This window comes from Pezoporus flaviventris, unplaced genomic scaffold (assembly GCF_033815535.1).
Source record: "Pezoporus flaviventris isolate CSIRO_AGI_PZ_B2104156 unplaced genomic scaffold, CSIRO_AGI_Pfla_v1 ptg000001l, whole genome shotgun sequence".
NCBI classification, from domain to species: domain Eukaryota; kingdom Metazoa; phylum Chordata; class Aves; order Psittaciformes; family Psittacidae; genus Pezoporus; species Pezoporus flaviventris.
Genome location: NW_026892549.1, coordinates 4,756,856 through 4,783,899, shown reverse-complemented (window position 1 = coordinate 4,783,899; position 27,044 = coordinate 4,756,856). Strand labels below are relative to the sequence as shown.

Genomic DNA, 27,044 nt, shown 5'->3' with positions numbered 1-27,044 from the left:
TAGCCTGGAAAGAGACTGTTGCTAAGAATAGTGGGGCCCAGTTATTCCATGATATGAGAGTTGACAGATTTCTTCCCAGCACTAATAGGACATGAGGTTATTTTAAACTTGCCCTGGTAAGTAGTCGGGGTGTTACTAAAGAGCTGGTCCTAGAAAATAAACACGGATCAAGAGATCCCGGGTTGGGCTCGTTTCCATTAAATGCAGAATAAACACATGGAAGGTTACTGAGAGGGGTCTCCTTCCCAAAAGCCCAAACAGAGATGTTAACAGTGGGAACCAGCAAAACCAACCGGCTTACAGCATCCCGAGCCGTGAGCCCTGATGAGGCAGCGTGTGATATCAGTCAGGATGATGCAGTGGGGCAGCGCAGGCTGCCACTGCCCCCAGTGCCTTCTCCTGCTTGCTGGGGGACCCCTCTGCCCCAGCCCACCCCATGTCCCTCAGTCTGTGGGGACCCTCAGTCCTATAGCAGGGTCAGACTTCCACCAAAAGCCTCATCAGAAGCAATGGAAATCTTCTTCTTGGATGGATTGGGTGTTGGATGAAGTTACATTCATTTTGACTAAGCAGCCCCCATCTCGTAGCAGTATCTGCTGTGGGTTTTGGCAATATTATAGCAGAAACAAACCATTTCCCTGTATTTTCTTGGAATTAATGAGCAGTGATGGCAGCAAGTCTGAGTAACCTCTTTAATGTGCAACAACCAGTACGTAAAGTAACACGCACTTCATGGTCAGATTCCAGTTTTAGAAAGAAATGACACAGTGGATGTGTTACATGACAAGTATATAGTGGTTTCAACATCATTTCCTCAAACATAAAAATACACCGCATCAGAATATTGCATACAAAAAGTAGAATTTGCCCTAAAATAAAATTCTATCAAATCATTTAAAAAATTACAAAAGTAAAATGCATACAAACTCCAGTAAAATCTAACAGTCTTACAGGTCAAGGATAGTTTACAAAGATGCTCTCCAACATGTAAAACCCTTTTCCTTCTCTGCATGTTCACACAGCTCAGAAAACCCCGCTAGGTGCATCACTTAATTAAAAGTTGGGTTTTTGCACCTTATCAAGTACTTTTTTCTCAAATGCACAGCAGAAAACATTAAACTTGATCGGGGAAAAAGAGATTTTAATCTAGCAAATATCACAGGCAGAGAAAATAAACGTACTTGGAAAACACATTGTTGTGCCTGGGGGGAGCAGCAGCCAGTGCCCTGCTGCCCGCGGGGATGCCTTGTACTTTCTCAGTCCAGGTGCTGGAGGGCAGCAGAAAGGTCGGGACACGGCAGGGGCAGGAGCAAGGCAGCCAGCTCTGAGTTTGCATCGTGGCTTTGACTGCACATCCAGGACATCCAGAGATGCCTCCAGCCTGGAGGCATCTCACCCCCTGACTGCCCGAGGCAGACTGTTTCTCCGAGCATCCCTTCCCTAAGCATTACCATTTCCCACCAGTTTGTTAATGTAACCTGTCTGCCAGAGGGGGGTTTTACCCTCACAGTACATACAGTCTATGCCTTATAGATTATGCTGGCCATGCAGAGAAAACCAGGGTCTGCACTCCACACAGAAGGCTCGAAAGGATGAGGACATGCAGCCCATTAACCAGGGCATTCCCCACCCCCTGCTCCAGCTACCATCCCTCACAGGATCCCACAGCACTTCCCAGCCCTGACCTCCCCTGCCTGAGGAGGGACATGAGGCACCCTCTCCCCTTTTACAGGTGGGGAGAGCGAGGCACCCTATGCATGAGCATCTCTTCCTCAAGCCTCTGAGTCATTCTGTGACTGAGCAAGCACATCACCTGGGCTCTCGCTACTCATTCCAGCACCGCACAAACCTGCACATACCCAGGAAAACATGGGGTTGGGGTAGTTTTGGCTTTTACAAACAGATGGGCTAAGGTCAGAGAAGTGGCCTGAGCCAAAAGAGATAAGCTCCCCATAAAGAAAGCAAGGTTTTGCTCACGGTATTTTCCTCATGTAATAACACAAAGCAAGTGTCTGACAAGATGTAAAAGCAGAGAAATCACATGCGGGGAGCCAGTGAGGAGAGAGACCGTGAAAAAGGAAAAGCTGTTATTGCAGACAGCAAGTCCTACCTGCCTTCTCTGCCACACCCTGGAAAACTGGCGCCTCTAAGCCACGTGCCCCAGCTGTTCCTGCGGCACAAATCATGTCACAAACACAAAACGAAGGTCAGAACCTCATCCTTGAGGAACCAGAAAATGAGACTCTGCTTAACTGAGGTTGCAGAAGACATCCCTCCTGCACAAGTAACCTACCAGGGTCACACTGCTCGGCATCCTGGATGCAGCGCTTCCCTTCTCCCCCTCTGCCCCAATCGCTGCCCCCCTCCCCCCCCCCCAGTTCAGGCACAAAGCTTCCCACAGCACTGCTGCAGCTGAGCAGCAGCAGGATGAATGACAGGGCTGCAAGAGTGGGCCCACACTCCATGAGGGCATGAATTGCTCCCAACACTCTGCAATCCCAAGTAAAAGGCAGGAGCCAGCACAACTGCACAAATACTTGCTTTTGCTTGTCAAAACCTTGGACAATTACATTTCTTCCTCTATTTATTAGTTTCACTTGTCTTGAAACACGAACTGCAAAAAATATAAGCAGATTAACATCATCTTCTGTGCCAATGCTCCTCTGCTGCCTGAAATTGCACTCCTGGAGGAAGCAAGGCTTCCTCTGCCACCTACAACCTGCCTTACAGCACAATGGCTGCAGGGAAATGAATGAAGCCTGTGTTGACACTGATAATCTCTCATATGTAAGCCTGGAGGCTCTCCCTCTGTTGGAAGGGAGGCAGCAGCCCCAAGGCAGCTTTTCCTCTACATATGCTGTTCTCCTCCTCCCAGCCCCAATGAGGGGACCCACATAAGATGATTAAGCTCTTGTTTGTTTTGGGAGGGTCAGCATCTACCCTTGCACGACTGTGTATCCATAAGCACTGCTGCCTCCTCGCACACACCACATCCCTGCTCCTCAAGCCTGGTGCTTCGACAACACTGAGAATGGACACGCCAACATTAAATACCAAATTAACGCCCAATATTCATGTATGCTTTCATACCACTCTAGCAGTTGTCTTGCTAAGTTATGACAATGACACATACCTAATATAAAGGACAACTCCCCAAACTAACAAATATAAATGTGCTTTTGTTATGGATACTCTTTCATATTTGCAAGTGACCCAATGGAAGAAATGAAGATGAACAATTAGAACCCTGCTGCCATAGCATCAAAGGACAGTTATATCCACTGTGCAATTCCCATTCATATCTCAGTCAATCCACATAATTAAATATCACTTCCCTTTCTAGGAACAGCCACTATACACATATTAATCAATTCTGCCTCTTTATATTGCAGTGTATGGCTATGCAGTCACCAAGTTTACTATAGAACAAGCGAAGCATTAACATCCCTGTTCAAATTTTATACGGATTTGATCAATTCAATGCAGTATTTCAGTGTTGAAAAGCCCTCTGGCAACCTCCTCCCCTTACTCAATCCACAAGCCTGGCAAGCCCCTGAATAACCAGCACAAACACTGATGCAGCCTGGGGTATTCCAGCCTTCTCCAAGATTAAAGTTGAACCATTCCCACCCACTTCAGCTTTGCCAGATAGCTGGGAGTAACTCCATGATCCTGTGAACCTGAGTACCTAACATACCTGGTGCCTGTCAGCTTGGTATCTCTAGGTATGGGAGCTAAAATTACAAGCTTCAGGCAAACTACAGTCTGCTCATAACAGACTATATCTGTTCACATATGTGCAAAATCCTTTGGGTCTGCACTTTTTCCAGCTTGCATGATTCTCTAAACATCACTATCTTTATGTATATCAAGTACACAATTGGCCAATCCATCCCTCTAAAGCTGACTTGGGAGTGCAGCAGCTCTTCTCCATTCCTCCAGCTCAGGGAAGCAGGTGGCCCTGCGGGAGGGTGAAGGAATCGAAAGGAAATTAATGGGTAACAGCAGGGATGAGGCAGTAAACTGTGCCCTAAGCGGAGCCTACATCTACTAACCCTGAGCTTCCTCATTAGCAGCATGAAAGCTTGCACAGCTCCACAGCTCTCAAGAAGAAAACCCAGCAGCACTGGAAGCTGAACTAAGAGTTGTTACCGAGCCAAGCAGAAACCTGAAGAGCAGCCCATACTGAAAATGAAGAACCATTAAGAGAGAGCAGTCACTGCAGAGCATCCTTCCTAGCATTATCAACATAAAGCATAGCACAACTACTTAGATGTTAGAGGGCTCTGCTCTGCTGGAAAAAAAGTGTTCTTCAGGGCCGTGAACTTACAGGCCATGAAGAGAAACAAATATTGTGACTGCCCAGGGCACCTTGCTCTGCTGGCAGTCACAGCACAAGCATCAGCCAGTGTCAGCCACTCCACAGCAGTGCAAGGTAATACCTCATTTAGATAAAAACCCCTGTGGTTACTGACTCAGGAGTTACAGAGACTTAGGATTTTCACTAATTAATGAGAAATACTGTTCTGCACCTATTCTGCACTACAGTCAATTGTATCAGCACTGCTTAGGGCTCTCCCTGCAGTCTCAAACTGATTTCCAGTAAAGTGCAGTTATCCTTATAGCTTGGACCCTCAGTAAATCCAAACAAGGGGAGACCTACTGGTAGCCCTTATCCAAAAAATACTCCCACGGGTGGAGTTAATGACATGGAATAGAATGCTCCTCCACAGAAGGATGCTGCTGCTGGGCACAGATGGGGATAAAATGTTTTTCAGAGATCTCAGTAAGCACATTCGCAATCCTCACCTCTGCCCTGAGCCAGACTTGCTAATCTAATAAAATCCTTGGGCCTGAACACCGTCTATGGAATGCAGCAGTGTCCTGCACAACTTCAACTAATTTGGGAGCAATCCTTTGGGTTTCCCTCAGACATACTGCAACCTCTGGTTGAGCCCTGACTGAAAACTAAGCGCAGGTCTCCAGCAGAGCCCTGCTGCACCGCCCAGCTCTGGATAACATCTCCATTTTGGTGCAGACGCATGGAGGACTATAACTAGGACCACACACTACAGTGCCCAATACAGTATATTGGTTTTGTGTGGCAAAGTTCTGGTAGTGGGGGAGCTACAAGGGTGGCTTCTATGAGCAGCTGCCAGAGGCTTCCCCCTTGTCCAACAGAGCCAATGCCAGCTGGATCCAAGACAGACTGTGACCAAGGAGGCTGTGACCCTATGGGAAGCCAATGCTGGAGCAGGCTCCTGGCAGGACCTGTGGCCCATGGAGAGAGGAGTCCACACTGGGGGAAGGTTTGCTGCAGGACTTGTGACTCGCAGGGGACCCACACTGGAGCAGTCTGTCCCTGAAGGACTGCACCCCATGGAAATGACCCATGCTGGAGCAGTTCATAAAGAACTGCAGACCGTGAGAAGGACTCACGTTGGAGAAGTTCATGGAAGACTGTCTCCTGCGGGAGAGACTCCACACTGGAGCAGGAGAAGAGTGTGAGTAGTAATCCCCTAAGGAGGAAGGAGAAGCAGAAACAACATGTGATGAACTGACCATAACCCCATTTTCCATGCCCCTGCGCTGCTGGCAGGGAGGAGGTAGAAAAACTGGGAGTAAAGTTAGGCTCAGGAAGAAGGGAGGAGTGGGAAGGTGTTTAAAGATTTGGTCTCATTTCTCATGATCCTACTTTGATTTGATTTCCTCAAGTTGAGTCTGTTTTACTTTGACAGTAAATGGTGATTTCTCCATGTCCCTATATTGATACATGAGGCTTTCGTTATAATATCTTTCCTCTGTCCTGTTAAGAAGGAAAGTGGTAAGAGTGGCTTTGGTGGGCACCCGGTGTCCAGTCCAGGTCAACCCACCACACACAGAAACTTCTACCAAAGCATCAAAATTCAGGACAGCAGTGAGCAATTCACACTGAGAAAAAGAGCACAGTTTGAAACAAGGTGTTCACTCTTCTTCCGTGGCTGTACAGAGTCTGCATTTGGCAGCAGACAAGTATTTCGAATTGTTCACTGCTTTCTGGAACAGAGGCAAAATAGGTTATAGCCTGAATATTGCCTGAAGTGCTCCTCCATCTTAAAATAGTCAGGAACAGCGAAAGGTTTAGACACCTCTGTCAGTCAGGACAGTGCCCGAGCTGTGCAATTTTAATCTTAATATAGCTACAGTGAATTGCAGCAGCAGAGCTCTAAAGAGCCATCCAAGCTTCCAGTTCTGCCATGACAATGCAACTCCAGACTTGGCAAGCAATCCTTGGTTTCAGAAGACAGTAAGTAGCAGCAGCTACTAGATATTGAAACTATTTCAGGCACTAAAACATAGTAAAAAAGGAAGTTGGACTGTCAATACCATTCATCTGAAAAACAGTAAGAGGATGATGCCAGTAGATCTGAACATGCTGCTTAGATTGATTTAGTTATCCCAATGCAGGTTAGATCCATTTCTACGAAGAGCTTGCTTCAAGACAGAAAAGATCATTTAGCAGCTGATACGGGCAACGAGCTAAGTCAATTTTCTGTTACTACAGTAAATACATCCATTGCTCTGAAAACATAAAAGAGGGAACAGCTCATTTTATTGTACTGCACAGATACACTCCTGAGTTAAAGGTATTAGTAGCACATTCTCCCTGCAACAGCAGAGCAGACAGAATGAATGGATCTGTGTCTGAAAGGTAGCGCTCAGTTCAGGGTTTATTTGAGTGAGCTTCCAGGGTTGGTGTCACCCCAGGGTGGCAGAGAAGAGCCCACACAGGAGCAAAGGGTGTTTGAGTCAGACTTCTACAGGAGCAGAACCCTGCACACCAGCCTCCTCCAACACGTGCACACACCCCGTGATAAAACTGCTATGATAGGAAATCATTCACCCCCTGAAAAAAAGTCGTGTCACAGACAGTGTATGTATGCATTTCCGTTCACAGCAGTTACTAGTTTAGTTACAAACTGCAGCATACCACCATCCAGAGACATGATTACTTAAAATAAACCTATGTAAACACATACCCTTATATAACTTATATATAAAATATATATATAAGTTTTTTTTTGTGCATACATAAATGCACATGTACGCACACACACACACAAACACACCCCCCTAACAAAACACAGAACACACATATGGAAATACTGTAAATGATGCTGAACTGAAATCTAAGAATATAATTAAGAAATTATTAGCAGATTTAAATATTGAGTTAAAAATATTCAAAGTGTCTTTAATATTTTTGTTCAAGTAAGGGCCAGAATGACCATAGATTAGTACTGCTAAAAAGAGCTGGCATTATATTTCCTATATTACGCCGAAACTCATGAGCTATTTCTCATTGTCATTCCGCCATCAGGGTACCTCATCAACTAGAAAGACTTTTTTTTTTAGCAAACAGTGATTCTAAAGATTTGAGTTAACAAACAATATTGTTTAGGCACCCTCAATCATAAACTAATCCTAAAAAAACACACATGCCTTAGAGTATCAGAAGAGAACTAATGGGTCTTGGACATCCATTTCCACAGTATTCAGTGGCACAAACAGGTCTTCACAGTAAAAAAGGCAGTACTGGAGATGCAGGATAAAAAGGTGACACAGTGGTGGCCTTTAAAACCTTAACCTTTATCAACAGTGACTCTCCAGTAAACTTCTGAGACACCACAGATGCTTTGTATTCAGGAGATACACAGCCACAGTGGTATTCCAGAGGCAACTGTGAGTGAAAGTTGGGTTTCAGTGGCAGCTAAAGCTATCATTTACATGTGCTCCAGGGTGATAACAAACACCTCTAACAACTGCAAGGATTGTTTGGGATATTTAGTATGGCTAAAACCCCTGGTACCAGTGTCTTATATCAGAGATCACTTTATTAGAATATAAATGTAGTGTACAAGCACCAAATCATTTTGGCTTAACTGTTTAATGAACATTCATTAGTTAAACGACTAGTGATTTAAAAGGGAGCTCTTTTAAAAAAACAAAACTGGGTGGGTTTTTTTTTGCTTTTTATCTTTTTTCTTTTCCCTTTTGTTAAGATTATTCATTATTTCTATTCTGATAGAAGACTCCAAAGATTACTGGTACCCTGATGTGTGTAACTGTGACTTGGCACACACACACGCACACCCACACACACAAACTGTACACCTCACTGCTACGTCAACAGCCTTTTAAATAGAGAGCCCCAGCTCTGGCACCAGGACCTATACATTAGATATATTCTTTTGTGCATTTTGGCATCATTATCACCACTAAAGTTCCATGTTTATCACAAATCAAGGTGGTCTTGAATGCAGGAACAGCCTGTCCCTCACCCTCTGTAATAAAGTCACGATTAAGTCTCGTAATTTCTCTGTTTTTCTGCTGTTCCACCATGTAAATCCAGGCAGATGGGCAGACTGCAAAGTTAACTTCCAGTCTCTTCCAACCCTCTTATCACACAGAGACGACGACATCGAGATAGAGTCTGTCGTAGGACTCACGGAAGCACAGGATGAGGAGCAGGCTGAGCAGACATGATCCTGGCAGGCACCAGTTGAACCAGGAAAACTCTGTAAACCAGGAAACAGACTCAGAGTTATCAAACATGTTCTGTGCTTAAATCACAGAAGGGAATTGCTGTGTTCTGAACAAAATCCTCACAGCTTTAGATCGATAGATGGTTAACATGGTCTATAAGACTTCTCCAAATACACCTTAAAGAGCCATCCATATAAGTTGTGCATATATACCTATATATACATATATATACACACATACATACATACATACATATATTAAAAAAAAAAAAAAAAAACAGTGCCTCCAGCTAATGTTAATCCTCCTTATTCAACCTGTCAATGGAAAGAATGGGGAAAAAAGAAAAATCTATCATTGCTAATGGAGAACAACCCCCTTCTGAAGACTCTACTCATTAGTTCTTTGATTTCCATGGATTGAAAACTGGAACAAATTAAAAGTGTGAGAAGGAGCAGGGTTTGATTTTGACTCAAACCGGCTATATGGTGTAAGAAGGGAAAACCAATTCCTCAGAAGAAACTTGCGAGTAGTACGATCAATTCAATTTAAAACTAGTTGCAAAAACAGCTCCTCAGAAGCCTCTTTTCAGATGTTACACATAATGTTCAGATGTAGATTTAATGCTCTTAAAAGCCTGTGTTCCGCATTCAAGAAATCCTGTCATCTGACATCTGACTATTAATTAGCACTTCTATTCAGTTTTTCAGCTTTTTTTTTTCAAACAAGTGCACAATTTCCTTTTTCTAATCTGTCAATTTACTGAAGAAACATTAATTTTACTGGAGATGATGTTTCATTTCTTTTTGTTTGTTTGTTTCCTTTAGTACTATTATTTATTTATTTTTACAGAATCAAAACTCTCCCTCAAGGCCTGAGTTAATCAAAATCAGGACTTCAGCACTGCTACTTTCTTAAATCTGTAATTTATATCGCTAAAAGGAAAAGTGCAATTTCTATTACACAATGCAAAAGACAGAAGCCTAAAAAACCCCCAACTTTCCAAAACCAGTAACCTTCAACAACATCCACTAAATCACCTTACAGTATTGTTTAGGCAGTAATCTTATTAAAACCTTAAGAAAATTATTCTAAGGCTTGGAGAAAACTGTGTTATGTGATGCCAGAAGTCAATAGGCAAATGCTTTGCTATTATTCTGCTTATAATACTCTTGCTTAATTGAATTAAACAAGCTTTAACACAAATATCCTAAAGACCAAATTTAACTTCTGAATCCTTCACAGCTTTTGTAAATCAGAATCTGTGACAGCACTGGTGATGCACGCGAACACGTTGGTTGTGTGAGGCTAAAGGTTGATTTGCCTTTTTTTTTAACCCCTTGAAGTCCCTGCAGAAAAGGTGAAAGAAACCACATCCAGAGGCTGAGGCTGTGGGTCTTGGGGCACAGCACTTGCAAATAGGCTGAGCTTAAGAAAGGTTTACGTCTCCACCATGCTAGTTGGACTAAAATCTTCAGTACTCTGGAAAGTGCCCAGGGCTTGGCTCTTTCACAGCCTTTGCAGTATCAGAGTACAAGGAGAAAACAAGAGAAACTGGAATTCAAACTACAGAAAGATTATTTGGCCCAAAAAGCAAGGCCAAGGGAACATGAGAAATGTGACTGAGTTCTGGTTTATGTGCAAGCTTCTTAAATGCCATCAGAGAATGCATTTGAATCAAATGAATTAAAATTATGTACCTTCTAACGGAGTCTTCCTCCTTCTCAAATGAGCCAATAGCACGCACTGGCATCAATCTCCCCCAGTGACTACATACACTCTTGTATTTAACTGCATCACAGAAAATGGATTGTACTAAGCACAAATTACTTTTTTCCTTTGAAGAAATGGGAAAAATAATCCAAGTATATGGATACACTAATTCCAAGTTTATCCTTACTTGCATGTACTTACTTACCTGCTAGAGAAAGAAATACTAGAGACAAAAGATGGCCACAAATACCCTATTATAAGGGAACAATTTCACTTTATCATAATTCTTCAGTCAGAAGCGAGACACACTATCCCCATCCTCAGTTATCAACTAATTCCAAACATTGGACTGTTACTCTGAAAAATGCTGAAAAAATTCTCAGAATATTCTGTGTAATCTTTTCAGCTCAGGTGTAAATGTTGGAAATAACAGTGCATGTGAACAGAGTTCACACCAATTAATATTAATTAATCATAAAAGCATTCTTTAAAAAGTGAAGACCAAATATCACACCATCGAAGGCTAGCAGGGATGGAATTCAGGTTTTACAATAATGCAGTTCAATGTCAGTATCAAAAAAAAACAAACAACAAAAACAAAAAACCCCAAACAAAAAAAGAACAAAACACCACCACCCCTAAACCCATATGTTGCAAGCACATTTAATTCTGAAATTTGTCAGTCTCCTCTTGGTTATAAAAGACACCACTTTAAGAAGGACATGCACTCATAATAATATATAAAAACTCACAATTTCTAATGCTTCCAAAGCAAGAATTAAGTATTGCTTTACAAATCTTGCATCATAAAGCAAACATTTACCACAACAACAGAATACAAATCAAAACTCTGCATCTTTGAAAACCATTAATAAAGATCACTTGTTGAATGCAAGATAGGTTCTTACTTTACAGCTCAGTGTAATAAGATATATTGTAGTCTATTAAATAGCAAGTTCAAACTTATGATTATGAGTTACCAGGAATCAAATAATACTTGAGAGATGAGAAGGTCTGAAGAATTTGATGAAAATACCAAGCACAACACTGTTGTGCCCAATTAGGCCACTGGAACTAGATGATCTTAAGGTCCTTTCCAAACCTAACCATTCTATGATTCTACGATTACCTAAAGGAATGAATATTTCATCTTTAAATAGTGGTTGAGAGATGCTCTCTCCCCTGCAATCGCAAGTCCAGCAACACACTGAACGGAGCTGACCACAAATGGGGCATTTCTGCTCTGCCCCTCCTAGATGGTAGAGTTATACCCCAAAGCATGAGATTGGATTCACATTATTATGGTTTTGAACACCCACAGACACAAAGATATAATGGTCACATTGCTCAGGCCTTTATAAAAACCATGATGATAGCACCTTCATGGTTTCTGGCTACACTAAATTCTAAGCAGAATATGAGTATATGCAGCCTGCACTAAAGCACCTTTTTTTTTTTTTTTTTTTGCATGCATATAGAAAAGAACCATCAAAGTTCTTCTCCCTTGCAGTCACACAGAGGGATTCCAACATTTGATTATTAACAGAAATCGTACATGAAAACCCTCCCTTTAGTGACAAGGTTATGGCTTAATATTTGGAGAATTATATTTTCAAAGAAGCTTCTATTTCTTACCTGTATGGTAAAATGTGAGGAAAAACAAAAGCACTCCCATAAACACATTACTCAAAAAAGTGACAACTCCGCAGGTTATTCCTTCTGGAACAGGGTAGACTGTCTCCACAAAGAGCTCAAAGAATATTGGTACGCTGCTGTTGAGGAATATACCCAACAAAATGCAGGACGTGTACAGTGTAGCTGTAATGGAAACAAAACAGTTATTAATTTCATCCTGGCATTTTTTCCCCTTGTTCAGAGCTGCCAAGAATACTAATACTTGAATAACCAAAAAACGCATAAAATGATTTTTATCCTCTGTGTATCACAAAGCATATCACATCCCACTTAGGTTTAGGCAGAATGTATGCATTGGTTTGGGAGGGAGGGGAAGTAGCATCAGAAATTCTGATTTTTTCTTTTATTATTATATTATTTATTTTTTAAACGGAAGCCATAAAGACACATTGAGTGATCTGAAATTCATTTGTAAGTAAAAACCAACAAAATTTTGAATGCAAAGCATCACCTACATTTTCGTTTACCTCTGAAATGAACGCAAACTATTGTCCTAGACACAATTAGGAAAGGGAACAATTAGTGCACCAAATTGGAAATGGACATGGATTAAACTTTTGACTTAGCTCTAAAGGTCAAAACTAATTTTGCTTCCATTTTACATATAAATACTAATGATCTACCAGATAACAAGACATTAGTATTCAGCACGGACTGAGCTGCAACATGTTGAATCCCTTTTGGCTTCAAAAGGAAATGAAGGGCACTGAGTACCTGGCAGGAACAGGACATATTCGATAATACAGATTATTCACCACTGTACAACAAATTGTTTTTCCTGGACAAATCAACAGAAGAATACAGATATTTCTTCAGTAGCCTCAGGTAGTTTGTTGTATCATCTCTGCCACTGCCAAATACTTTACAGCTTAGTATCTTAATATAGCTGCTTTATATGCTATAGCAGTACCAATATAGAAATGTAAATAATGTGCTATCTTGGGAAGGGAGAGATTTCCTGACCTGCAACTTCATCAACCTGAGATTCCTGAGCAAGTAAAAAGGATAAAGAAACTATACAAAGATTGGGGAAAAACAAAAAAAAAAACAAACAAAAAACACCACCCCCCCCCCCAAAAAAACAAAAACCAAGAGATCTGGAATAATTTCTGAAGTTACCACCAAAATGACAAGGAAATGTAAAAAAAAAATTCAGATATGAAAATGTTACAAAGTCATAGGGAAATTATTTATAGCATCTTTTCACTGCAGTATGGTACAAAATTCTTAGACAGGTTTTTCATATAGATATGTATGTCTATATAAAATAGAAACTGCATTTTCAGGTTAATTTATGTTCTTCTGTCTTGGGAAGGGGCGAAGTGAAACAGCTCTGCTTCATCTTCTGGTATGAACTGCCCAAATTTTCAACTGAGAAACTGCCAGGAAGCAGAAAACGACCAGCTTAAAAAAGTATTTTTTTTAAAAAAAAACATGTTTCTTAAAATATGAAGAATCATGGAAAAGAGATAAAGGCATTAAGAAGCAGAGAGGGCTGTCTATCAGATCCTGTGTTTGATGTGGTTTGCTTCCAAGGCACAAAGACATGTTTCTTTCTCTACAGAGGATTTGCCTGGGCAGGGAGAAAAGAAAAGAGGACAGCAGTCCCAGGCAGAAAGATGACAGAGATGGCGTGACTTCAGGAGGGACAGCTGGCCCCTGCTTTTTTGTAATATACCAGAATGTTCTGAATTGTTAAGACAAAAAAAAAACAAACACAACCAACCCCCCCCCCCAACAAAACAAAGCAAACAAAAAAAAAACCAAAACCAAAACCCTTTTCCAACTCTCAAATTCCCGTATTGTAAACTGCAGAACAAAAGTCAAAGAAAGTGATGCAAGGTATGTTCAAGAGTTGTCAGGAAGTAAAAAAAAAAGCTCTAACCAGTACATAGTTGGGGCTGTTCAGCCTGGAGAAGACTCCAAGAAGACCTTATTGTGGCCTTTCAGTTCTTATAAGGGGCCTATAAGAAAGATGGGAAGAGACTTTTTAGCAGGGCCTGTTGTGACAGGGCAAGGGGTGATGGTTTTAAACTGAAAGAGGGGAGATACAGGCTGGATGTGAGGAAAAAAACCTTTACTGTGACAGCAGTAAAATATTGGAACAGGTTACCCAGAGAGGTGGTAGAAGTGCCATCACTGGAGACACTCAAGGCCAGGCTGGATGTGGTTCTGGGCAACCAGATACAGTTGAACCTGTCCCTGCTCATTGTGAGGCGGTTGGACTAGGTAACCTTTGAAAGTCCCTTCCAAAACTGTTCTATGATAAGAACAGAATGCTCTTCCTAACAGACCCTTCTAGCTAATGCTGAAGAATTCATTCCCTAGTTACAAGATCCAGAGATTTTTGCTGCAAGTCCTCACCAGTACTTAAAATTTCATGAACCTCCTTTCGAACTCCTGCTTACTTCCAACATCATTGCATATCCGTCTGTCTCTAACTGCTATCAGGTGTAGCCAGCAAATATGAGCATATTCAGCTATTCGAAATCTTTGTGTTGGCTTGAGAAATCAACAAGTAAATGAAATAATCTTTTAACACAAATGAACATCTGTCCCTCGCTACACTCAATTGAATATATCTATACTTGCAACTACTTGTAACTTCTAAAGAACTTTTTCAGAACTTTCCACAAAGAAAAGAAGGTAGTAGCCAGCTGTAATTCTGTATCAGAAACTCAAACAGTGGAAATAGCTGTGAAGCTGCTGAAAGCCACAATAGCACCATCAAAAGTGGAGCTGCATACAGAGAGTGCCAAAGGCAATACCTCTGCTGGAAGACTGAAATCTCCTCCATTAAGAACAGCCGTGAAAGGAGAATCATATGCCTCTGAACAGAGAGAAACTCCAGACGTGTGATTTCCGGAAACTTAAGATTCACATCTGATAAAGGCAAAAATGTGCATCTAAAATCGGCAGCCATTTAAAAGATCAAGATTTCAAATTTTAGTCAATTCAGTGGGTGCCAAAGTTTTCATAAAACAAACAGAAGCCTTCAAATAAATTTGTTAGTTTAAAATATAGTAGTTGAATTACATCATTGCTCCTCACTTACTAAACTGTATTAAGAAGACTAGACCATAAGCAAACAAGCATCATAACTCTATACTTTAGAAACTACAACCTTACATTTCCTTGTCACAACACCTTGTTTCAGTCATGCAAATACATCCACTGGCACACACCTCACATTTCCATACTACCATGAGCAAAGCAGCTTTAGCATTGCCTTTTGGTTCTCCCTGAAGTATTACCTGTCTCAAATGTTCGTGCCAAAACTGAGACTACAGGTAACACTTACAAAACAAAGCCTACATATATGCACACATATCTGGAATTAATATGCAGAAATGTCAAGGAAAAAGGACAGGCAGAATACAGGGTCTAGTAGCTGCTAATTTAAGTTCAAAGATTTAGTGGAAATGACAGCTTTTAACTGGTAAACCAGAAAAAGAAGTTCTGAAAGTGAAGGAGAGGTACACATTTGTAAGCCTCCCTTAATGAGGACATATTGTAGTGATCGAAAAATATTTTTGATCTCATGTTTCTGTAAATCATCCAGGGTCCTCCTGAGTGCTATACAAATAAGCTTATACCATTAACTTAACAATTAAGTCACAAATCTAGTTGGTCAACTAGATAGAAAATCAAAGTTAAGATACTCAGTTTCAGAAAAAAAACATTACAGGAAAAAGTCAAATAAAAAAAAGTCAAATAAGAGTTCAAAAGTAGCTTTTGACTTTTATTTCACCCACTAAGCAGCACATCTCATATTTCAACTCATGGACAAGAAGATACTGTAGCAGGGAGAATATGACCCATTAACAGAGACCATTTACTTTTCATTACAGCGACCTTGTATTGAATGAACACAAACAATTACTACGATTTTATATTGTAGAAGAACAGCTGCTAAAATTACAGCAAATGTTTTTTCAATTAAGACTATCTTGATGACAATCATTGGAAATGAATCTAAGGATATGAAAGCACTGACAAAAAAAAAAGAGATGGTTTACCAAGAAGCTAACATTATGTCCTAAAGCTTAACAAGGACAAACAACTAGCTTGGATAGGCATATACTGAGGAAGCATGTCATGCTATTAGTATAAATTTCTTTTCATAAGAAAAGGAATTAACTCCCTATGAAGCTATGCACAAAGCTGTGTACCCAAGACAGTGGCAGCTGTGGACATCAATAAATAATGGAACTGGGCTAGGTTTCTTTGAACTATTTTGATTAATTTAATGTTTTAAAGATGTTTGTGTCACTTAAGCAACTATTTCTCAGCTTGGCCACTGCAAAAAGAACAGGAAAGGCAAAACACCCGTCCAAAGCACAGCTGCTTGAGAGAACTGGCCTGAAGCTGCCGCACCAGCAGGCTCAAGCTAGGCTTTGTCATGTCATGTTCATGCTTGAGGTGTGAGGCAACCCATGCTATTCCCTCAGCACTCATTTTCCTGGCCAGGATGGAAGCAAGGACTGAAATGTGCCTTGATAGTAACAGTAGAGATGCTACCAGTAAGATGAAGCAAGACACTAACTGGGGACTGCTGATATCAGTGTCTTAGTACAAAAAGAAGAAAAAGCAGTAGGAAGAAAGGTTCCTTCCTGGCTTCTTATACTCTGCAGGCCTTCAGCTACCAGTTGGCAAATACATGCCTCTATCCCAGAAAGAGACTTTCTTTTCTCTCAACCACAAGCTGTGGCAAAATCTTCATAATAAAAAAAAAAAAAAAAAAAAGGAAAAAAAACGTGGGAATTCAAACAGGGATTTAAATGATGGCATGCACTTGGTGTCTCCAGATGAGCTTGCAACACAGCAGAAGGAGCCTCAAGTATCTCTGACGACAGCCTAACAAGTTCTCAGAACTGCCCAGGATGTTCTGCAACACGTTTACCAATCTACTCTTAAAATTATACCATCACTAAATGTATAACTACAGAGTGCAATCCTAATCCAAATGAAATTTAATGGAAGGGCCTCCACTGATGTTAACAGTTATCAACCCGCTGGCACGCACATCTTGGATTATTTTTATAAATAAAATGAAATATTACAATTTCTTAAAAAATCTTAAAAAAAAAAAAGTATTTTGCACGCAAATTTACAAAGGAAATGCGGACACTCTAGAGCAGTATCAGCTGCAAGCAGGTGGTACAGTATCTTCTTCCAAAGTCCTCTGCCAGAAACTCTTGAACTCTGTACATTTTGTAACAGTTCTCTTCTCACACAGACTGAGCCAAGACTCACACAAATTTCATATGGATAAACAGGAAAGTAAATAAAGCTGAATATGTTCTCTTGGGTGCAGCATACAATTTAAAGCAAAACCTGCAAAGATCTAGGGCACTTTATTACTGTTATAATAGTACCCCAAATGCCAAAATGAAGGATAATGTCTCATGCGGATGCATGCTTTGTTGACATCAGTATGCCCACAAACGATCTGAACAAATCAAAGTCTGCTTCTACCAAACTCTGTAATGTCTTAAAGTGAAATTACACTTCCCTATAATTTAATTATTGCTACATGCCACGATAAGAATAGTCATGGAAGAAGTCCCCGTTTTTCCATGGAAAATGTGACTCCCCTCAAGGTAAGACAGTAATTTTTACTGTAATTTGATTATAGAAGAAAAAAAAAACCCGAAACCAAGTAAAGCGCGTTTACTTTGGAGAACTAAGAAGTGAAGAAATTACTGAGTGGGCATCAAAATATAAAAAAACAAACCAAACCAAACCAAAAACAAACCAGAAAAAATAGGTGGGAGGAGTGGGGCTGGAAATTATACAATATTTGAAGCTTGTTATCGATGGATTTGTGGCCGATTTATTGATTTTTATCCCTGAAATGCTCCTCCCAGATTTCAAACACTGTACGCTATTTAACATTGGGTTTTTAAACAAACCTCTAAAATTAGTTCTTCTTTTAAGTTCTATCTGTGGATTTACAGAAGCCTTCAGGAAGACAAAGGTCATTATTCCCATCTTATGATTGGGAAAAGCACAAGAGGAGTGGGGGTAATGATTTGTCCACAGCCAGAAGCAGGTTAATGCTGAAGCTAGAAAAAGAAATGTTTTCAAGCTACTGCCTTATCCTCTGGGTCCTCCTGCCTTATACTTATCAAGCACATCTTGTTTATAGTACAGAAATAAAATTCAAAGAATAAAACAACCAGTATTGTATAATTAACATCTCTCTTTTTCAATACTGTGCTTTACAGATGAGGACAAGGAGACAGATATGTTTATACTGTTCAAGATGTTGAACCTGAAAATAAAGGATAGGCTGCTTAACCTGAATATAGTCATCAACTCAAGACATTGCCACTGTATTCAGAGTTTCTGCCATGCAGCACTAGAAAAGATTTTGTAAAGCAAAATTCTGCTGAATGTGCTCATAAATATTAGAATATTTGTGATATGCTGCGCTGAAAACAATCTGAGCTGTGAGCTGAAAGCGTTGCATATCCATTTTTGGAAAATGCTAGTATTTGTATCCAGAGATACTATCAGCAATACAAAGTGGCAAGAATCTGAAACTGGCATTACAATGCCTTACACAATTATGCTGGGTCAAAGTATCCCATTGTACATAAATTCACATAATGAAGTTCAGTACAAAGCAAGCTAACAAAGAACTCGGCACAGGAGAAACCGATCAGCAGCTGCACTGGGATTTCAGTGGAGAAAACTATTTTAATGCTCAAAGTGTACATAAAATTGTCTTTGAATCTTGTTGAAAGATGCAAATAATATACACTAAAATTGAGATTTCTTAAAAGAAAATTCAAACTTGCTTAAAATATAAACTAATTCCAGAATCAGGGGTTTTTAAGAGCTGTGATTAGCTGATGAGAGGTAGACAGTTGATATGGTAGCTATGATGGCACTATATCATTATTGCCTTTCCTTTTTACCCCACACTGGCAGTTCTAGTTCATACACGTGACTCCAAATACACTTTTTAAAAAGCCTTTTGGAGATACATTAAGAAGCCAGCAAATGACAGAAAACTTGTCTTGCTCTGTGGCAGGAGAAAAATGGAGCATATTATGATAATGCATAGCAGTGCAGGCATTACATTACACAATACAAACAATGCTGAACTATCACTGAAAGAAAACACAAAGCAGTCATTGATTTTTAATATCTGCATTAAAGGTCTCTACTCTAAGTAATTACATTTTGAAGGAAATACCTTTACATGATGTCGTACCTACTTACAAGGAATTAGAATATTACACAAACAAGTGGAGGAAAAAACATTTTGCTGTGACTATTTCTTCAAATACAGTTCTTCCACCAATATTTAAACCAGACATTACTACAATTGCTACAATGAATACTGATTAAAAGATGGGAGTTGGTTGGTTCATATTTTAAAAATAATTTTTTACAGAGATTTTCTTCCCTCCCCTTTAGAGTAAATTATTGGCCAAACCTCCTCCTCTTTTCAGCATTTCAAAAGCCTGCTTCTATGCAAATGTACCCACCTGAGTGCTTACTCAGGAGACCAGGTGAGAGGCAGGCAGAGGGTTTTCGGAAGAGGGGAATGAGCATGTATGCCACACAATATCCGCATACTAAAGGAAAACATTCTTTTTGGACCTGGGGAAACCACTGGCAAGGTCTGCCTGTGGTGGATCAAGCAGCTGTCAACGGCCTGCATTTGACCTCCTATATCTATATTCTGATATAACCTGCATCTCAAACTTTTAATTAAAAGAAGAAAAAAAGAAGTTCATCCAAATCAATTCAAATGTACTGTTTCTCCCAATTACTGTGCAATGCAGAGGTCATCATCATATTGCATCATTACACTGAGGAATAATCTAGCATGAAGTCCTATAAATTAGATTAAATAGCTTGTGTGTTTTCATCCGTAACAGCATATTTCATAAAAATACACCACTGCTTTTCTGTGCACAAGGATATAAATTGAATAGGCACATTACATCTATTTTATACAAACTTTAATGAGAAAAGGCTGATATGAACCCCTGCCCACGTTTCTATGAAGTTTAAATGTTATGCCACAAAAGAAAAAAAGAGATCTGATTTGGTGGCTGCACATCACGCCCTGATGCTTTACATTGCACTTTCTGAGGAATGCACCATATTGCTGGCACTTCTATGCAAAACAAGGTTGAGTTTTACAGAAAAAGGTTCACCATTTACAATGATATATAAGAACAGTACAAACAGAAAACTATAAAACATAATTTACAACTCAATCTAAGGAACCGTCCATTTTAAAAGAAATTATAACTGCATGAAAAGAACAACGCAATCCCTGGAATTTTGTCAAGGGATGCTAGCTTAGGATACTTTACATCAAAACCTGAATACCTTACATACTCTCATATTCTGACAACAGATCACCTTTCCAAAAACCCCACCATAATGCACCTATATGCTGTGAACGTATAAGAAGTCTCCTAGAACCCACATTGCTGAGTTCTTTACAGAAAAATAAAATCAGAGGCAGAGCTCCATCAGTTTTGTTTTGGATCATCGGCAAGTACACACGTAATGACTTTCACCTCTTGAAACCTTTCCGCTTCATTCTTATGCATAGACTTGAAGGGACATTTATGTGTTTGGCTTCTTACATCAATTCAGAGGATAGAGTTACTGTAAAAATTCACATTACTGCAGGCTTGTAGTGATGAAACAGGCAAACACAAGAAATAACCTTTTATTGCGTTTATTTTAGATTTGATGGAAAAGTGCAGTCATTTGGTATGACAACAGCCACCATGAAATCTGATTTATCGATTTAATTACATTTTTGGTTTTGTGTGGTTTAGTTTGTTTTTTTTAAGTTGAAATTTCAAGATAAATCACAAATTTGACCTATCCATCCAGATGGTGTTTCTCCTGACTTGATCATGTATTTCAATTTGCTGTACCCACTTTAGTTTTTGGTTATGACATATGCGATGAACCAAGGACCCTTACTGAAACACAAAGTTAATTTGAGAAAACCAGTATTTTATATTCTATCTCCACACCAAACTCTTGATCTAAAATGGGAAAAAAAAAAATAAATTCTCCTAAATGCATAAACTTGCTATAACAAAGATGGCACTTTCTTTAAAATGGATGCACAGAATTCTTGAATAAATAATTTTTAAAAATCTTGATGGCTTAGTTTTATTGCAATGCATTACTCTGTTCAAGGTCTTGGAATCACAGGGGATGAATCCTTTGGTGCAGATAGTGAAGTGAAGGACAGATTTCTAAGAACTAAGCAGTGCTAATTTCCAACTAAGGGTACAGCTCGCTGGCAACTTGTGTAGACCTCTGAGCTTTTCCCCCACTCCTGCCAACAGCTTTTTTCCCCATCTTTTTGAGGCACGAGCTGAGTTAATTTTGGGCTGGAAGAGTTCCCTGAACCTTCATGCAGGTGCAAAAAGGACAGCACAGCTCAGGGATAGATTCAGATGGTTGAAAATACTATGGGTCACCTTGGTTTGAACTGCATCACATGTTTCCAATAATTAATGTAAGTTTCAAAACCTTAAATTCCCAGACATGTCACTGTTTCTTACACACAGCACCACTTGCATTCATCTGATTTTTCTTGGTTGATTTCTCACCTCTGTTATTTCAAACCAGTCAAATCAGAAAAACACTCAGTCCCAAAATCAATTTTAAATGTAAGTTCTGGGATTTTATTATTGGGTTTTGTTATTTTTTAATCTTTTTTTTTTTTTTTTTTAAGTTATTCAAAGCTGGTAAAGATCCTTCAGCTTCAACAGTCTTGGTAAAACTACAGTATAACTAAAGATACCAAACCAAGTTACAATAAAGTTGATGTAAGACTGCAAATATTTGCTTGATATACTAATTATCAATAATAGGAATTAAAATAATTGTCAATACCTGTGGTTAGAGGCAGATGAGTGACACTAGTTAGACAGGTGAGAGTGAACCAGGTTGATGCTAATGTTGCTCCAGATAAAAGCAGCAGCAGTATAAACTTCAGCATGCCCCTGATAAAATCTGCAAATCTAAAATAAAAGCACAAATCAGACCAGGACAAATGCTGATTTTCATAATATGTGATGCTTGACAATTAATCCACTGTATTCTCATTAAATATTTTGGAGATTATAAAAACAATTTAAGAATATTTTCTCATTTTCAGAAATAGATAAAAGGCATTTTTATAGAATGGTAGTATTTTAGCTGTCAAGCTGAAGAGCCTTGGATTTTTTAGCTGCCACAAAATAACAACCAAACCAGGACAATTCTCAAAACATCAACTGAAAACACTTGGTATATAGGAAGGATTATTTTTTCTTCTGCATTTGTTGGACACAACATCACACCACTACTTACATCGCTGCTCTGTCAGTGTTTGCCAGTCTCCCTTGGCAGACACACTGCTCAATTAGCATACGAGGAGGCTGCTGTATTTCATTCAAGACATAGTTAAGTATCAAGATTCATTCCTGTGGGAAATGACAAAACTCCAAATACCAGAATTCCTAGAATGAAGGTGACAAGGAACAGCTTCTGAACCCGTGGATGCATTGGCAATGAAGCTCTTGGTGGCTTAGCCAAAACAGGAACTCCATGCAGCGGTCACTCTGCCGGTGGCTGTTTTGGGTTGGAATGTTCCAGAAACCTACAGTTTGGTGTCACTCCACTCCTACACATTCCCCACTGACTGTACCACCTGATGGGACAGTTGTTTTTTTTTTATCTTTGTTCCTTTTTATTTCAAGGAGACAGAATGCATTTGAGCAGCTCTCCTATGGCATAATTATCAGTGCAACTGCTCTTCTCAAGAGGAATTTCAGCATAGCTACTTAAAAAGATGTATTCTTAGAAAAGGCAATGTCATTCATCCACTAGTGATTTTCTATAATCTCCTGTTCAGATGTGATTTTGGGCTGGACAGATTAGGAATGCATGTCTAAAGAGTATCTTCTCCCCTCATAGCCTCCCACCTTGATTAGCCTAATGGCAGCTAATCCACCTAGGTTGGTCCATGATGAACTATGTCCATCTGTCAGCTAACTGCCTTCTTTGCCCTGACAAAGATCACTTTACAGGGAGATACCTTATGGCTTACTTGTTAAAAGAGATAATGCTACTGACGTTTTGAGAACTAGGAATTTTAGTGCCACATACACCATAAGAGATGTACAAGTACTGCAATAAAAAAATAAAATCCAAAAGACCTACTTCTTTCCTCTTATTTTGATTGTCCTGGTGCTTTAATTCCATACTGAATTTAGCAGCAAGTAATTCAATAAGCAGCAACAGAAGATCAATGCTGCACATCATCTTAAAAGTTTATGACTGCAGCGTTCAAGTAGCTTATGCATTAGTCTCCAATAGTCAGAGGTCAGCTGCCACTGTTGTTTTTTTCTGACAATCCAAATCCAGCAATCAGGATCACCTCTTCTCAGTGGTTTTTCAATTTCTTTAATTATTCTTTAGGACCACTGGGGTCAGAATCAGCTATTTTAAAGAGTTTCAGAAGTATCTCAAAGCGCAAACTTTTGGCTTCCTCCACAGAGACTCCCCACTTTGCCTGCCTGCAGACAACATCAGTATTCCCTCTCCTTACAGCAAAGAGCAGTCACGCATATCCTATCTGGTTTAGTGTGAGGTGTCCCTGCCCGTGGCAGGGGGGTTGGAACTTGCTGATCTTAAGGTCCTTTCCAACCCTAATGATTCTATGATTCTATCTAATGAAACACCGTGTGAGAAAATATCAGCCTCCAAGGAAGGATGTTTACATAAAACAGATCTGAAAGGGATCTCTAGGGTGTCCTCTATCTCCATCCTACCACCAGGGATATGTGTGGATGGGATGATCATATGCAACTAAACCATTCAAGACAGTTAAATGAAGCAAGTACTATAGAGCAAGTACTCTACTGAGTAGCTGCAACCCTTTTTGACACAAAGATCCTGGTCTGGGTATCAGTGGTAGCAGTATGTGCCAAGGAGCTCACAGATATCACAGGATTCCAGAAGGGTCAAATAAAAACTTAATGGTTTATGCAGCTACCCAATTCAGCCAGTAACTGGAATAACAGGAAAAAACTGACATAGGAAACTAGCCTGAACGTGGTTATTGAGGGACTTCCGCTTCTTGTCTGCTTACAGGACAATAAAGATGACTGTAAATCTAGTAACTGTTCAATCAAAAAATGAGATAAATTATTTTTATCCTCTGTCTTCTTTCAAACCCCTGTGTTCTGTTTAAATCCTTCTTTATCATCTAGCATGTAAGGGGACATGTGCAGCTGCTAAAAAAGCAGGCACACCAAGAGAGAAGGTGTACACTTACCCCCACACAGACCTCTGAAACTACTGTTGGTAAAGCCTGCAAACCAGCAAATCCAGTCCTAGGCTGGATAGCAGAGTTAAAATCACAAACCTGTGTTGCTGACAACACTCTCTCTTGCTAAGGAAATTAACACATTTCAGCATTTTGACTACACTGCAAATTAAAAGCAGGAAGAAAAATTGAGCCATGGAGGACAAAAACTCAGAAACACCTATGAACATTAGAAAATGTGGCAAAAAAAAAAAAAATCTGAGAAAGAGGAACAGATTTATGCTTCAATGCAAGGACATGAATGTCGCTCTGACACTGCTTTTCTTCAAACCAATATCATTTGAAAGCTGCCAGCAAAGGGTACATTTGAAAGCTGCCAAAAATAGCCCAGGCTTTTCAATTATAAAAATGCATCACACAAATTAACTAAACATATCTAAGTTCTCAGCAACTGGGACAGCAGTGGGTGGATAGCAGGAGGATTTATGTATTGTGCTGAGGAAAACTTGCGCCATTTCAAAAATGAGATAAACAAATTTCAAACTGCACATTACATCAAATATAGATGATTTAACACCCACTGTGATGTGCAGGAGCCAATGCTCCAGGGCAGGGCTCAGGTTGTTACAGCTCTAAATGGCAGAATCTGCATTGACAAAAATGGAAGGAGCAAATTCCTGAGCTGCACCATTTTTGCTTTTGATAAATTAGCAGGAAAAAAAGTAAAAGGGGAAAAAAAAACCCAACCCAAAAGCAACAGCTTCTTGAGAGGTGGTTAAGGGAGAGAGCTGCTTGCTTGGCAAATCATAGTTCTGACACTGAAATACATCAACTTGTCAGCCTGGACAAGAATCATTACTTAATTTTCCTAATTACAACTTTCAGCAGATTACAGTCAGACTCGTCATTGATTCAACCCTACATAGATAAATGCTGAATAAGCCTAGGAAGGAGAGTCATCCATCACAAATGACAGATCATCTCCTCCCTCCCTTTCTGTATGCAAACCTTCCCATTTGAACTGCGTATCACCCAAGTTAGAAAGACATATTTGGAGACAGCCTATTGGTGGTTTTTTAATTTACTTAAAAGTAAAGCTCTGAATGCTACAAAATACTGGTATTCAAACAGATTTGATGTCAGTTTTGAAGCAGTTAAAAAAGACTGTCAGCATTTCCTGAAACTTAACCCAGGCAATATATTAAATAAATTAATCTACCATGAAGACTGAGATTCGCATGTTGGCATTGAGTCAGCAGATTCTGTCCTAACAAAGTTAAGTGAGCTGCTAAGGGTGCCCCTCTACTATTGAAATACTGCAAATATACCAGAGATTAACTCATGATGGAAGAGATGAAACTGGGCAGCTACTTGCTTCAGCATGTAACCTGCTACAGCATCTGTGCCATTTACAGCAGTTGGTTTTAAATATCAACTTCTCTTAGGGAGAAAAACTCGTATCTGAGCAGAGCTACTCGAAAGCAGCTCATATAGAGGAAATCACAGTATGAACTTTGTTTCAACAGCTTAAGTCCTTTGGCCGGCCTGCATCTGGAGCAGATGAGAGGGAAGTGCTTGTTTCTTTTCCCTACGTCAGGAGTTTTTTCCTCTCCCTCCATCACAGTTGCTAGGCAGCCTGCAAAATGTCAGGATGATAAACCTCACATTTCTTTATGTATTGTGTACTCTGAGGATGAACAGCAAGCAGGGAAAAAAAAAAAACAAACAAAAAACCAAACAAACAAGAGCGTGCTTCAATTTCTGTCCTAAAAGATGCCTCTCAGGGTCCACAGACTCAGTGACTGCAATGATGACCAGCTCTGCACTTGTGTTAAGCTCATTGCAGATCCAGAGTCTAAAGTGTGGACAGAGAGAAGCTAGAATAGTGCTTGGCTATCCCGATGCAAGGGGAACATGCAATTGGTACTAATCAGCTTTATAAACTCACTGTGAAAGTACGTCCTGAAAGAATTTTTAGGCCATATAAGAATCCAGCAACTGGCCTAAACAGGCCCAGACTAATCTCTCTGTGGAGGAAAGTACTGTTATTTTGGGTAGGTCACCTGTGCTGCATTCTAAATACCCCTTCAGAAATCAGTATGCCCAAAAGTGTTGATGGAAGGATGTTGATGCTCATTTCTCTAATGGTTTCCAAATGTACTACAATGGGTTCTCCCTCATACCAGGCAGCTGAATTCACAAGAACTGTGTTTAAAAGGAGCACAGAGGAAGCACTTATCAGGAGTATGACTTTTTGAGATATACCCATGTGGACTTCTCAACCCATAGCAACCACTAACATGGAACATACAAATTACTGCTGTACAAGAAACACATCATAACCCCAGAATGCATTTTGAATTTCAAGCCTCTGGAAAATGAGAGAGAACAACTTATGTTATTAAGAGGATAAGCTAAATGACAATCGCAATTGAAGAAATGGAGAAGGTCCTGTAATTATTCCTACCTTGCCATTGCTATGCCAACAACACAGCCTCCAACTATAGACCAAAATCCAATCCAGCCTGCATCTACCTGACAGAAGAAAAAAAAACAAAACCACAAACAAATCAAAACAGAGAAATGTGTTAAAGCTAAAAAAATAAGATGATAAAATGTTACTTTCAAAACAAATGGTGTGAGGAGCTGCAAACTGCTAACACTGCCCAACCACAATCTGAGTAGACTTTTTCAAGCATGTTCAAAAGGAAATAAATTCACTTAAAGAAAGTATGATTAAGTAGCCTGTGCTTGAAATGTGACCTCTTCACAGAATCTGAGTAATGATTTCTGCATT

At 39.8% G+C, this 27,044-nt stretch overlaps 1 protein-coding gene across 1 annotated transcript in view; it reads right to left on the bottom strand.

Moving 5' to 3' along the window:
* Window positions 1–678: 678 nt before the first annotated feature.
* The window catches only part of SLC49A4 (solute carrier family 49 member 4), a 72,600-nt gene continuing 46,234 nt past the window's right edge, over window positions 679–27,044 (bottom strand). Inside the window, exons 6-9 of the mRNA XM_061468651.1 lie at window positions 26,715–26,782; window positions 21,829–21,956; window positions 11,872–12,054; window positions 679–8,558 (exon numbers count right to left, since the gene is read on the bottom strand). Of these exons, the coding sequence (XP_061324635.1) occupies window positions 8,443–8,558; window positions 11,872–12,054; window positions 21,829–21,956; window positions 26,715–26,782 (495 nt within the window). The 3' untranslated portion in view covers window positions 679–8,442. The remainder of the gene's footprint in view (window positions 8,559–11,871; window positions 12,055–21,828; window positions 21,957–26,714; window positions 26,783–27,044) is intronic.